Below are 13,417 nucleotides of genomic sequence, written 5' to 3'. Positions count from 1 at the left end.
GGCATCACAGTTACGCACCTCTCCCTGCCCTCAGATAGCCCAGCCTGTGCTGCTCTAAGAGCTGCTCACCAAGGTGACAGCACTGCAGGAGCACAGACGCTGCTGCCCACCTCCTGCAAAGCTGCCCGGGGGTTGCAGCCAAAGCCTGGGAGCTTCAGGTCTTGGCTTTACTCCCATCCTCACCACTGCCACGGGCACGTCTGGCAGAAGCTGTGCCTGGGCTTACCCACAAGCAATACCTGCACTTCTCTGCATTAATACAAGCTGCTCACATCCATGGCAACGGAAGAGCAGTGCAACCGCTGTCACTGGAACGAGTTTTAAAAAACAGAGCAAAAACTGGATGGATAAACTAGATGACTCGTATGGGAAGTATCTGTAAAGGTATTTACAAAAGTAAGTTGAAAGAGATTAAATATAATACCACATTCATGTCCCAAAAGCGTTTTCACTATAGTGCATGTTTAAAAATACAGAGCATTTTAACGTATATATATTGAAGACTAGATTGTGCTTTAAAAAAATTCATTACTTTCGAATTTGTCTAACGTGAAAACTGAGCACTGGGAAAAATACTGATTAAAAATATCCAATTTTATATATACTGCTTTTCACATAACATTTTGCTATACATGGGGTGCAAGTGAATACAAAAATATTTTTTCAAGCAGCAGGGTGATCAAAATTAAGAGTATTAATATAGGAAGGCTGATTTTTACAAAACTAAGAAACAATTACAGACACAGGGAGAAACTATAACCCAAAATAATTTTTATATAGTATTTTTAAAGTAATCTTTTTAATAGTCAGCTCTTAATATATAAACAATTCAGTACTTTTAATTTCAACATTGAATATGGATTACATAAAATACAATCTATGCAAAACTGGCTCATGCACATAGTTCTGTTGAAGTCAATAGAGCCATTTACATGAGCAAGGTTTGCAGACTTTGGTCCTCAAGCCTCAGATTCAGCAAAACACAAAGACTTGACCATCTTTGCTAATCAATTCCTAATTTCCAGGTTGCTGTTTTAGCTCAGTCCTTGGTGCACAACAGCAGGGAAAACAGAATTCACAGGGAAGACTGTAATACTAACGGAAAACGAGCTTTAAAAATGCATAAGTAAGTTCAACTTCCAGATTTACAAAGCAGGCTGTTTGTTGCCATAGTAGTTATCTGTTTATGGGAAAGACTAAGTTATAAAAAGCGGTTGCTTTGCAACTCTTTGCATTCCTTAGGTCAGATTAATTTGCAGATGCAATTAAAAAAAAAAAAATGATTACAACAATGTCAACTGCATGTGAACTTAAACCACACTGAACTGAAGTGACCACAGGTCGGCGTGAAGGCCATAAAAATTGATTTTAAAGTCATCATTCATGTAAACATCACATACAGATCAAAAGAGCTTAGGCAAGTAACACAAATTTTAAGAAGAGTGCTAAACTTCAGCACAAAGAGAAAAATAAATTCACCCCACAGTTACATTCAGTTAAGCGCCACATCCAGCGAACTTGTGTCCAACGAGACAAGACGCTGAAGACCCAGCATCACGCCGTGCTCAGCCATGTACAGTCAGTCCCGCCGCAGTGGGCACTCACCAGCAAATCCGCGGCATGTACATCATCTACTCATATCTGTTCCCCTTGCTTTTTGGCCAGTCCCTATCATGGACCAATTTTTGTTGCAGCTTTTCTTTACCTAATCATTCAGATACTAGGAAATATGTTTTTCTTCAGCTGTGGTCCATTTTACCTCTCCTGCTATTGGTACTGTGCTCATCACTAAGGAATTACATGTTCTCCCTCCCCTCCCACCCCGTTTTAGTCTCAAATGCTATCAGTTACTACATTAAACCACTTACAAGACCTTCCTCCCTGAGGTTACCTTTGTTTCAGTACATTACAGCAAACCTTACAAAGCCAGTGGTCGTCTACCAAGCTAGTTAATTATAAGGTTACAAATACCTAAATCCTTCAAAAATAAAATTGCTTCAAAGCTCCTACACTGCACTGAAATACAACTGTTTAATACACCCTTCCTGTAAGGGGACTCACTGCCTGAAACCCAATAGAGTGAGGACACAGACTTCAAGCAAAAAGCTCCTATAAAACTATCACAATTTTAGAAACAAAATCCAGATCTTCCTGAAGATAATTTATTGCTGCTTATTGGTCCTGAGAAAGCTTTAAGCAACAATACATTTGCAGATGTTTTAACTGCTGCCTTTTTTGAGAAAGTACGTGGGTCCCGGTGTTAAAAATCACATTTTATTCCATGCTTGGAATGTACTTCATTATGAAGATCAAATGTAAGTTATGATTTACTCACACTACATCTCTTCCTTTGTGTCAACTTATTAAACCGGATTCCTTCCAAACATCAAAATATCAGATCCTGATAGGAAAAGCAATGAAATAAAGCCACATGTGCACTTCTCAATTCCTCATATGGGACTGGCATTTCAGGACTTCAAATTTATGAGATCATCCTCCCTCATTCCGCACCTCCTATTAAGAATCTATAGTGTGAATTTTTTGGCCTGGATACCAGAAAATTTATTCATCAGCTATTCTACGAAAGGCAACTTTGAGTCAATTAAATAAGCTAACTACAAAAGGAGAACATTTATGATTCTTTTAAAAAAAAAAAAAAAAAAAAAAAAAAAAAAGTGGACCCACAGCAGTTACTTCTCAATACAAGTGTTTGGTAGCTTGAGATTTTTTTTTTTTCTTTTTAACTTCTTAATGTCAAATTTGCATACGTTGAGCTCAATTTCAGTATTTGAAAGACTACTCAATTTGCTTTATAAAAAATTTATAAAAGATGTTTTTAAATGCTTGTAAAAGTAAGCGTTTATCTACTGATAAAATTCTAGTACTGGATAAAACTCTGAATATACAGCTTAATTTTTCTTCCTACAAGTATAATGGCTGAGTGTATAATCTAGATAAATTAGTCTTACACATGATGAAAAGTTATAACTTTGCACACTTTTTACCATGTGATGCTTTGTTGCTTTGTAACTTCAAATGAGACAGTGCTTAGGAATTTTCTAGAGCTGGTGTACAGTGGTCTGTAGGGTTGGTTCATTGGTCACTGCCTCTGTCCAGGTTTTCAATCACCCTAGAGAGACGTATATTCAGAAGTCTGATCTGACTGTCCAGGTGGTCCATCTTCTCCTCAAGGCTGCTGTTGCTGTTTCTTCTCCAGTAAAATCCCACAGGCCCCGTCATGAAGTAGACTGCTACAACAAAGCAGAGAGGCAGGACTGCGTGTTCTGGGTCACCTTCATACTTCTGCAGGATGTACACGCATGAGAGGGTGAAAAGGGCAACCCTCGCAATCCAGAAAAAGCGACCAAACAGCATGTGCAGGAGATAGAAGAAGAATCCAAGGAAGAGAGATAAAAACCAGTAGGCAAGTAAAATGGCACCAATCAGCAGAAGAGCACGGGTTGGGTTGTTGGCAATTGCTGCTGGGCTGAAATAATGAGTCAAGTTGGAGGCTGAAAAACAAAGGAAAATTTACAGAATATTAACGAGGGCACTCAAAAGTGAGAATGGCAAAAAAGCAAGTACAGCTTCCAAAGTCACATCGTGGGGCCCTGATTGTGATTTTCCAAAATAAGGGGTAGAGCTAGTTCATCCATTTCCGGATGGATCATCCTCAAAGGACTGGCCCAGCTCTAATGATGTGATTGAATTCCTTTGAAGTAGAGGCACTGAAGATTGTTTAAGGACAAACCGCCGTCAGGCATAAGGTCCAAGTTCGCATTAAAGATAAAGAACCCGCTTTGTAAAATTTATATTCTAAAGGCTCTCAATTGCATCTTTCCTTCTTCTAGTCCTTCTTCATTTTTTTTTATTTTTTTTTTTTTTTTTGTGTATGGTTCCTAGCCAATGGAATCCTTTTAATGCTGATAACAAGAAATCAGCCATGACCTGTAACGTGTTTTACAGACATCCAGTAGATACATACGCCAAAACAGAGTGGTTGGTTTTACACCTCTTGTTTGAGGTTACTAACAGCAAAGTCAAAGCCACGTAAAACAGATAGAGATAATACTGGTGGATGTTCAATAAAATGTAATTATTTTCCCACTCATGTAAGCAGTGATACATGCCCATATCTTTCACGGGTTAACAAGCATTACACTTACCATCAATTCCAAGAACATCTAACAAATCAGTCCATATTCTCCAGAATGTGTCCATTAATATATCCACCCCATTCACAAACCTCTCTGTCAACCTTGAGAAAAACTGAGAAATAAAAATGAAAATTAAAAAAAATCCTCAATTCCTTAAACACACTTGCAACTTACTAGTCATGAGTAGAATTATAATTCATTAAACAGAAGTTGCAGAATATTTTCAAGTCCGCAAGGCAAAAGATATAACTGTATTTTTTTTAAGTCTGCAGATCATAAACTTACGAGGTTAATTTAGGTATTTTGGTATGTAAACCTATATGTTAATAGGATTTTTGAATAGCTTTTGTTAGCTTTACTGTTGTGCTGAAGTTGAAAGAAAACACTTAGTACAAGGAATGGACAGGGGTGAAGGGAATCAGTTTCATCGGGCAGCTGGAAGATGCCGGTCATCACACCAAGGTGCCTCGACTGGATTCCTGGGTGCATCCAGCAGCATCTCCTCCTCCTCCTCCTCCTCTTCTTCCTGGCCAGCGGACGGATTCCTGTGCCTGCGTACCAACCTCACCCCTTGCAAGCCCCTACGGGAGCTGTGCTGCTGCACGCTGGCCGCATTCAGCCGGAGGGAGGCAGCGGGCTGACCCGGCCTCCCCATCCCTAAATTAGAGGTCTCTTCATCCCCTCTATTCCACCGTTTGCTCCACGCCGAGCCTCCCCCTGCACTTTCTCCTTCTCGCAGTGAGGCTCCGGCCGCAGCGGGGGCTCGGAAAGGGGCCGAGGCCGAGGCCCAGCTCCTGGCTCCGGCGGGAGGCGGCCTCCACCTCTGTCCCTGAAACCTCCGGGCCGGCGGAGGCCACGAAGGGAAGGGCGACGAGAAGTGAGGCAGCGGAGGAGAGGAGGGGGAGATGCGAGGAGTCTGCGTGGAGGTGGAGGGGAAGCGCCCGCAGCCTCACCTTCTGCAGGGCCCGCACGTTGTCCTCCCCGAAGAGGCCGCTGACTCCCTGGTAGAGGCCGCTGGCGGCGCGGCGGAGGCTATTCTGCTTCTCTGAGCCCCGGCTGCGGGCTGCCCGGGCTCCGGGTCCCGCCGTGCCCCCCAGCAGAAGCAGCAGCAGCAGCAGCAGGGCGAGGAGCAGCAGCCTTCCCGCCGCCATGGCCACCCGAGCCTCGCCGCGATCGTGGCGCCCTCCACCGGCCTCCCCCAGAACCCCGCCTTTTTTTTTTTTTTCTTTTTTTTTTTCTTTTTTTTGGGTGGGGAGATGCGGAGAAGGGGGAGGCGGTGCACGAAAGGGCACTGCATCCCGCCTTCCCTGTATCCCCTTCCCCCCCCAAAAAAAAAAAAATCCCTTAAGCAATTAACCCCCAGAAATCCCTATCGTAATCTTTTTATCCATCTCCTCTTGCAGCCTCCAAGCAAGGGAGGCCATCCTGCCCCGCCATCCTGCTTACCCCAGGACATAATCACAATGCCCCATATGTTGGCTTTGAGAAGGGTCTGGCTCTGCTTCTGGAGGCAGATAAAGTCTGGCCTTGCCTCCTCCAGGAGCCCTGTGCTGCAGCGCCCTGACCAGCTTGGTGCCGTCCCTTGCACTGGGTGCAGTGCCTCGATATCCTCCCTGTACCATGCAGCCGTGCTGCTCCAGCTGTGGTCTCACAAGTGCCAAACCAAGGGGCAGGATCCCTTCCCATGACCTTCTGGCTGTGCTCTTGCTAAAGCAGCCCAGAATGCTGTTGGCCTCACTGCAAGGGCACGTTGCTGACTCATGATCAACGTCTTAGCCCACCCAGTCCTCTCCTCCCAAAGATCCTATCTGTCTGGGCTCTTGGGACTTGTCACAATCTCCAGAGTACAGTGAGCTGCCTTTCCAATTTGGATATCACTCTCCAAGGACACTCCCATGTGCAGTCCCCAAAAAACAAAGGGAATATTATAGGCCTAATGCCAAAAAAATGACATCTTGTCTTTTCAATACTTTTAACTTCAGATCAGGGGGTTCTGGATGACTCTTGTGTCCTTCACTCTCGAGACACTTTTACTCAGATGTAATGCTGAAAGCACTTAAATGCGTGACTCCCTCTTCTGTCAGGTTTTATGATGATCCTCCTTGAGTAACCAGACCAACAAAAGACCAGCTGGCAAGTATAGATTAGACAACGTTATCTGCTCCTTTCGGGTAGTGAAACCAGGATGTTAGCAGAGTGAAGTATCCCCTTGAGTTACAAAAGTATTTTGTTGGCTTTGTGGCACATTTTGATTCATTGTTAATTGACAGGAGCCAGACTTAGACAAGATAGGAACAAAATGATAGCAATAAAAAAATAAATAATAATAATAAAAAAGATCTTTAGTGTTATATATGGAGTGGTAATTTGTGTTGAGAAAATGGTTGATATTAATACAGAAGGGGGAGATTTAGGAATGTGGCCATGGGGGTTGGAAAACCCCGTGATTGAGGTAACATTAGACTCTTAACAACGAGGCCATCAGGAATATAAAAGAGTTTAGAGGGAACAAAGAAGGGTGGTTCAGGAGACTCCATGCAGTCTGGGGTTTCTTGTTCTCCAGCTGGTTCTCTTGTTCTCCAGCTGTTAAGGCATGGATGTTTCTGTGTGTTTGCTGTTGTTGTTACATTCAAAGTTGTTTGACTAATGAAAAGTTGTTTTGAAAAGAACTGCTGTGGAGAGAAGGGTATAAGAGGGGAGCCTACCCTCAAGATAAAGAAAAGGCAACATGAAGTTACATCAATAAAGAAGCAGGAAAAAGAAGTGAAGAGGAACAGGCTGGCAGAATGGAGACCAGGACGGGAGCAGGCACATTGATTGCCTAACAAAGACAGGTTCGGCCAAACTCAGCAAACCGCTCAGAGAAGCTCGTACAGAAAGTCGCTGGAAATAGGTGCATTGGAGCTGGAGAGAAGGTTGAGCTGAGAGAAGCGGACCTGTGCACACAACTGCCTCTCGCTGGTAAACAGTTGTGCATTATGGGGAATCATATGTCCTTAGGAACAAAGACTGTCCTGGTAACCTTACAGCTTATTCTCCTTATTAACAACTGGACAGTTTATGAGCCTGAAATATGGGACCAAACTGAGGTCAAGGTGTGTGACTCTGCAACTAAAAACGACAAGGTTGCAGTGGGATTGCTCAGCACCTGGCGAGCAATCTCTAAGGCCTTAAAGAGCCGTGTGGGACCACAGTCAGAAACGTGTGGTTTGCCAGACAGTGAGGGAGCTGCAGGCTCCTTTACTGATCCAACTGCTATGCCATCAGCCCCTCTGCTGCTACAGCCATCGAAGGCTTTTGCTGTTATGCCCCCTTCTGACCTGGACTTGCCTTTTGACCCAGGCCTCTTGGCCTTCACAAGGAGATGGACATGTTTTTCTTCAGTCTGGGAAGAACGGGATACATAAGGCCCAAAGAATGGAAAATGGAGACTGTTAAGTTATGGAACTTAAAGGACTGTTTGTTACCTATCCTGATTGTATGTATGTATAGGCGTACTCGGGTTATTATGTAAAGCAATGTTCTGTATACATGTATTTAGAATGTTTGATGTTCGTGTGTGCATGTTGGTGGAGCGTAGACTCCCCGCACATCCAGCACTGTTTACTTGCCTTTTATACCTTTTATAGCTTTTATACCTTTTAGAAATATTTGTTTTATAAATATTACAAAATTCAGATTGACTTGAGACCTCATTTATAACATTTAGGGTTGAAATGTAGATTCTGCAGCAAGCTGGGGCAGAAAATGTTTGCTAAATTGACCAACAGTAAATTGAAGGCATGGGGGAATCGTGACACTGCGATGCTCCACAGGGCAGATCTCTGCTGCCCCCTGCCCCTTCCTGGGGAGTTGCCACAGAGTTAGGGTACACCCTGTGGCTCTTCCAGTTGCTGGGTTAACTCCATGTACATGTATCTCTCCTTGATACTGCACCCAGTGTCCTTGGTGCTTCAACCTCATAGCTGAGCCTAAGTGTGATTACCAAGCAGTTGCGAAGACATCTAGAATATAGATTTCTTGATTATTGCCTTTATCCTGCTTTTAGTCTGGCCAAAACACTTATTTTCACATTTAGTAGAATGCCCTGGACCTTTTAACATTTATTTATAATTGTCCCTGAAAGGGTTGGCTCAGATCCAGGAAGGTACTTAGGCTCTTAATTGATTTCGGTAGGATATAGATTCTTTATATATTTATAAAGGGTACTTTCATTCTCTTTTAAGATAGTCCCCAAATTGCAGATCTGTTAACACTCGTGTATATTCTGACATCTATCTCCTACTCTTCCAAAATGAGTAGGTAACTGATGACAGGTATTTGTGAGGTTCTTACAAGGTCTCTGGTTATCTGCCCTCAGTGTCATGCTCTGCCTTGACTCGTAGCACAAGATGTCCACTTCGGGGGTGTTTCTTGCATGTAAAGAACCTTGTGTTACACAACCACACCTGTAACGTAATGTTGTTTTTGGTGCCAGTTATAATTCTTCTATTTGCTTCCAGTTGGCATGGCCTTCTCTGGATCCTCTTGCGCTATTTTTGGTCCAACAAGTTTTGTTTCTGAGAATCTGGGACAGTTCCTATTTGTCTGCATGAGTTTTCATTGTGGGTTCCCCCTCATAACCACTTCCGAAAAGCTTTTGTTGTTTCTTTCCATCCACTCTTCACAGAGGCATGGAGGTCTATTTTAGTGGTTACCTTTGGAAGCCTGTGCTCATGGTTGTCCTTCATAGAAGGTCAGGATAATTTTGGAGTCTTCCCTGGTATGTAATTGATTTCCTGACCCGTCTCAATGAGCCTATTTCAGATAAATTCACCTCACCATATCCACAGCTCTTATGAAATTATGCAGTATTTCACCTTTCTCTTGTTTAAATAAATGAAATCATGTCTGCTCAAAGAATACATTGCATCATGAAATGAAATATTGATCTCATTTTTCTTTAACCACATTGAACTTTTTATTAGGACAACTGTGAGGCTTCTAGAAAGATCCTCTCCTGAGGGTCTCACTACACAAAAGAATCATGAAAATACTTCAGTGTTTTCCTGATCTGGAGATTGTGTAAATTGTCTTCTTCAGATATAGAGATTTGACAACATTCTGAAATGGTTTGGGAATAAATTGAGATGTCAAAGTTTTGTCACATCATAGAGTTTTCTCTTTTTAAGAAATAAATTGTTATAGCCTTTAAGAAATACAAGTGGTGTTGTGGTGAACAAATCCTTAACCTCAATGACCTTTACTTTTCCATCTTTACTTCATCTCAAAGCCTCAATTTGCCATAACTGATCACTTTATGACCTCTTGTCTTCTTGGGCCTTTTTTATTAATGCTTTGATGTTATCTCTGTGAGTCTTTTCTTGATTTTTTTTTTCTTTTTTAATTATTATTATTCTGTCCTCTCTGCAAATACTTTTGATTTTGATTCTGGTTACTTGTACTTCTGACACCATTCGGAGGCTGCAGAGATCAAGGATGCCAAGTGAACCAGAAGTTTCTCACTCTTCTACAGACGTATTAACAAGCTGGTAGCTGTTCTGAATAAGGGGGTTTGTAAAACTTTCTGACATCTTCAGATTTCCTAATGCAGGTGTGGGCTCATCCTGAGAACACAGGATAGTTTGCCATGAGGTATTATTACAAAACTGTTAACACACAGTGATTTTATCACTTGCTTTAATTTCATAGATTGACTGCAGTTTAGTTACCTTAGAGACCACAAATGAGGTAGTACTGTCATCATCATCACTGCTAATCATTTCTGAAATGTCTTTTGAATTCCTTAATCTGAATGTCCTTAATCTAGCATAGAGCAGAAAATGGGATTTAATTTATAACCTATTATTACTATTATTAGATATAAAGTGAAGATTTAAAAGATTTGAAAATGGTGAATTCCAGTTAATCTTATTCAGGCTACTTTCCCCTAGCTACTCTAATCTTGTCTCCAAGCTATTTTTAGTAGTCACTGCTTTCCTCCTAATGCCCATCTTCTTGTGAAAGGCTTGTTTCATTTTCCTTCCCTTTTCTTCCCATTTTTCTAGTCACTCTTGAAAGAAGAAAAACCAAGTTGGATAAGGAAAAGGTGGACTGGTGGCAAGGAACATAGGGGCACAAATGATTCTACATAAAGACAGAGCAGTAAAACTGCTGTTCATGAAGCAAGAGGGCTGCTGAGCTTTCCTAAAATGCAAATTTTATCACAAAATTCCCAGTGTGCCTATGTCTCCTTGACCGGAAATTGGGTCAGTCTGTTTTAAAATACATCTTTTCCATCTCAGGGAGGGGTATTTTGGGGTCCCTTCTAAAGTGATTTAGCTCCACGTTTTCTTTTTAGATGCACAGGTTACTTTGGGTGGGGAAAGCCGCTGTTTTGCTGTCACTTGTTGAGCTTAAAACGAGTAAAATCGGTACCCCCAAGTGCGTGCCTGGCTCTTCTCAGCACTGAGGGAAACCACGCAGGTACACCCGCCCACACACTCGCCCGCCGAACAGAGGCTGAGAGCTCCCCTCCGATTTGGCGCACCTCCTTCTGATCCGGCACCTCATTGGCCATCCGAGAAGAGGGCTTGTCAAACGCCTGCGCCGATTGGCTACCCCTAGTGTCAGCTCTTCGGCGCACAGCTTAGCCGTGAGGAGAGCGGGCTCTGGGCTGATGTGGGGCCAGGCGCGCGGCAGCCAATCACCGCCGATGGCGTCGCACCGCGCGGGATCCGTCCGCAGCGCGGAGCCGCCTGAGGGGCGTTGGCAGGCGGGAGAGGGCGGTGGGGGGTGGGCGGTTGGCGGGCTACGCTCTGAGCTGCCCGTCAGCGCCTCTGCCTCGGCCGTGAGTGGGTTGGCCAGGTGTTCGGGGTAGGTGTGACTCCCAGAGAGCCCTGGAGGGCAGGGGGGCAAAAACCCAGAAGGGCGTTGAGGGGTCTTGAGGGGTCTCTGGGGGGTGCTGAGGAGTGCTGAGGGCGCTTCTGGTGGCCCTGGACTTCTGGCCGTAGGCTGCAGAAGGAAGTGCCCCCCCAGCCACAGGGCTATCCCAGGCCCCACGCATGTCAGTTGGCACTTCTGTGGCCCCACAGGTGCTTCTGCAACTATACAGGCAAAAAAATTTAAAGTTTTTTTTTTTTTTTTTTTTTTTTTTTTTTTTTTTTCCCACAGGCATGCTCACGGATGGAGCAGGCTGTTTTCAGCACCTCAGGTCTTGGCTCTCCAGATCCAGTTGAAACAGGGACGTATCCAGGGCCTGGGCACTGCAATGAGCAGCCCAAGAGCCTCACTGGCTACAAGTCTTGCGCTGCTGGTGGCCTTGCTGAGTGCTGCCGGGGCTGAGGGGCACAGCAGTAGGCACCATGTCCTGATCCCACCTGCAGCCTCTCCAGGCCCAGCAGGGAGTTAAGAAATGCGCTTCATGGGAGGTTCTTCTCGAGGAAAATAAAGATTGGGAAGAGTGGTCAAATCATGTTGCTATGGCTCTCAAATTTAATTAATTTAAAACTTAATAAAGTAGTAGCACAAAAACCTAAGTGATGTTTACAGCAAGTGCAGTTCCATCTACTATGTGTATCATACCTTTGTATTGACAGCATACGTCCATACAATTTACCATCAATTTCATATTTCTCAAGGCTTTTAAGAATCACAAAGGAAATTGTGACCTTGAAAGATGGTTACATAAAGAGCATGTATATGCTCCGTGATTTCCACGGTAGGTATTGCACTGCCCCGCTACTTGGCCGTAGTGGGCTGTTTCAACACATGACCGCCAACAAGAGCAGGGCCCGAGGTTTGACAGAAACCCGGCTCCAGTGCCAGGTGCTGTGGGAGGGAGCATTGTGAAACCCCAGGGAAACGGAGGCTGTGGAGAAACATGCTTCTTGCTTCACTATTGGGTCAAAGACCCTTTTCAGGAAGGATTTCTCCAACGCTCTGTTGGAGAAATCATAATGAGAATTAAAAAACAGCGGGCGAGGTGTCCATGACCCCCGGGGGCCGCCCGCCCCTCCCCTCAGCGGGCGGGGCGCTGCCCGCACTCCTTTCTCTCCGCGGAAGGTTACGAGGAAGGGCGGTACTACGCCCACCTAAAGGCCGCGGCGGGGGCCGGGGGCACACAGTGTGGTTGGGGCCGGCGTTGGGTGTGGGTGGGTGAGCGCGGCCCTGTGGAAGGTGGACTCGGTTGCTCGGCTGTCCTTCTGCGCTCACTCTCAGCCGCCGCCATGTCGTGGGAGACCGAGATCATGGAGTCGCAGGTGATGTGGGAGCCCGACACCAAGCGCAACACGCACATGGACCGGTTCCGCGCCGCCGTGGCCAGCAGCTGCGGGCTCCGCCTGGGTGAGCGGCGGGCGGGCGGCTGGGTGGGCAGCCCCTGGCCGGGATCCGCTTCCCCGGAATCCCCCCGGGTCGGAGGGAGCGCCCCGAGCGGCCCAGGCTGCGGGCGCGATGCTCTGCGGTGCCCCGCGACGAGACTTCGGGCGCCGCATCCCGGAGGTGGGAGCTGATAAAGAAGGCAAACAGCCTTATCTGCTGCTGGCCGGCGGCCCGACAGGAGCTGTCAGCACCTGCGGTGTGAGCACCTGTGCTCGGAGAGGGCCTCGTGGGGCTCCCCCAAGAGCGGCCGTGTGGGGTGAGCGAGGGTTTGGGGGCTGCGCTCACCGTGAGTCTTCACGTGGAGCTTTGAGAGCTGAAGTGTGAGAGCTCACCGCTGGTTGTGGAGGGGGTGTCTTGATTTGACTCCCGTGAACATCCTGGGGAGCGGAGCACGGTGAGGTGATGGGAGTGGAGGTTTCCTTCTGCGTGTCTGTTCGAGCTCTTTGACTTAAAGCTCTGCTTCATGCTCTTCCAGCAATAACTGTGGATAGGCGTTTGGTCCTCTGGCTTAAGTTAGTAATCTGACGGCTTTGAATTTAGCCCTGCTTTGAGTAGGGGGGTTAGGCTCACAGGGGGGTCTCCCAGCCTGAATTGCTCGGTGCTCTTCAGTTTCAGTGATCACAGGCAGGAGCTGCGTATCAGGAGGTGCTGGTTTTGTGGGCTCACACAGAAGCACGATCGTGTTGGGGTCAAGCTCTCCAGTTCTCACAAGCTTGCTTTATGCTGCCTGTTCTACCTGAGCACTTGCTCACCAAGCTGCTTGGGGAGCCTTTAGGTAATCATCTATCTGCTGGGGGATGAGCATGGAGGAAGCAGTTGTGGCAAGTGGCCTGACTTTGTGTGTGTCTGGTATTAATGTCTGTGACATAAGCAGAGATGTTCTGGAGTAGTGGCAATGT

General features: G+C 45.6%; 2 protein-coding genes across 3 annotated transcripts in view; one reads left to right on the top strand and one right to left on the bottom strand.

The window, feature by feature from the left end:
- Positions 1-2,649: 2,649 nt before the first annotated feature.
- BRI3BP (BRI3 binding protein) lies at positions 2,650-5,314 on the bottom strand. The gene is made up of 3 exons (XM_082774034.1): positions 5,111-5,314; positions 4,167-4,269; positions 2,650-3,512 (listed from the first exon to the last, which is right to left on the bottom strand). The coding sequence occupies exons 1-3, from the start codon at positions 5,306-5,308 to the stop codon at positions 3,094-3,096; spliced, it is 720 nt and encodes a 239-aa protein (XP_082630160.1). The 5' UTR covers positions 5,309-5,314; the 3' UTR covers positions 2,650-3,093.
- A 6,921-nt stretch (positions 5,315-12,235) lies between these two features.
- AACS (acetoacetyl-CoA synthetase) overlaps positions 12,236-13,417 on the top strand; it is a 47,714-nt gene continuing 46,532 nt past the window's right edge. For both annotated transcript variants that reach the window (XM_082773820.1, XM_082773819.1), the window contains exon 1: positions 12,236-12,482. In XM_082773820.1, the coding sequence (XP_082629946.1) occupies positions 12,365-12,482 (118 nt within the window). In that variant the 5' untranslated portion in view covers positions 12,236-12,364. The remainder of the gene's footprint in view (positions 12,483-13,417) is intronic.

The sequence above is a fragment of the Aythya marila genome (genome assembly GCF_965140915.1).
Source record: "Aythya marila genome assembly, chromosome: 17".
Taxonomy (NCBI): Eukaryota; Metazoa; Chordata; class Aves; order Anseriformes; family Anatidae; genus Aythya; species Aythya marila.
This window is presented reverse-complemented; position numbering and strand designations above follow the sequence as displayed.

Excerpts from the sequence above, each read along its gene's own strand:
- BRI3BP (XM_082774034.1), bottom strand. The coding sequence starts at position 5,308 with ATGGCGGCGGGAAGGCTGCTGCTCCTCGCCCTGCTGCTGCTGCTGCTG. Across the intron at positions 4,270-5,110 it reads ACGTGCGGGCCCTGCAGAAG|TTTTTCTCAAGGTTGACAGA; the intron begins GTGAGGCTGCGG and ends TTTATTTCTCAG. Across the intron at positions 3,513-4,166 it reads AGATGTTCTTGGAATTGATG|CCTCCAACTTGACTCATTAT; the intron begins GTAAGTGTAATG and ends TTTGTTTTTCAG.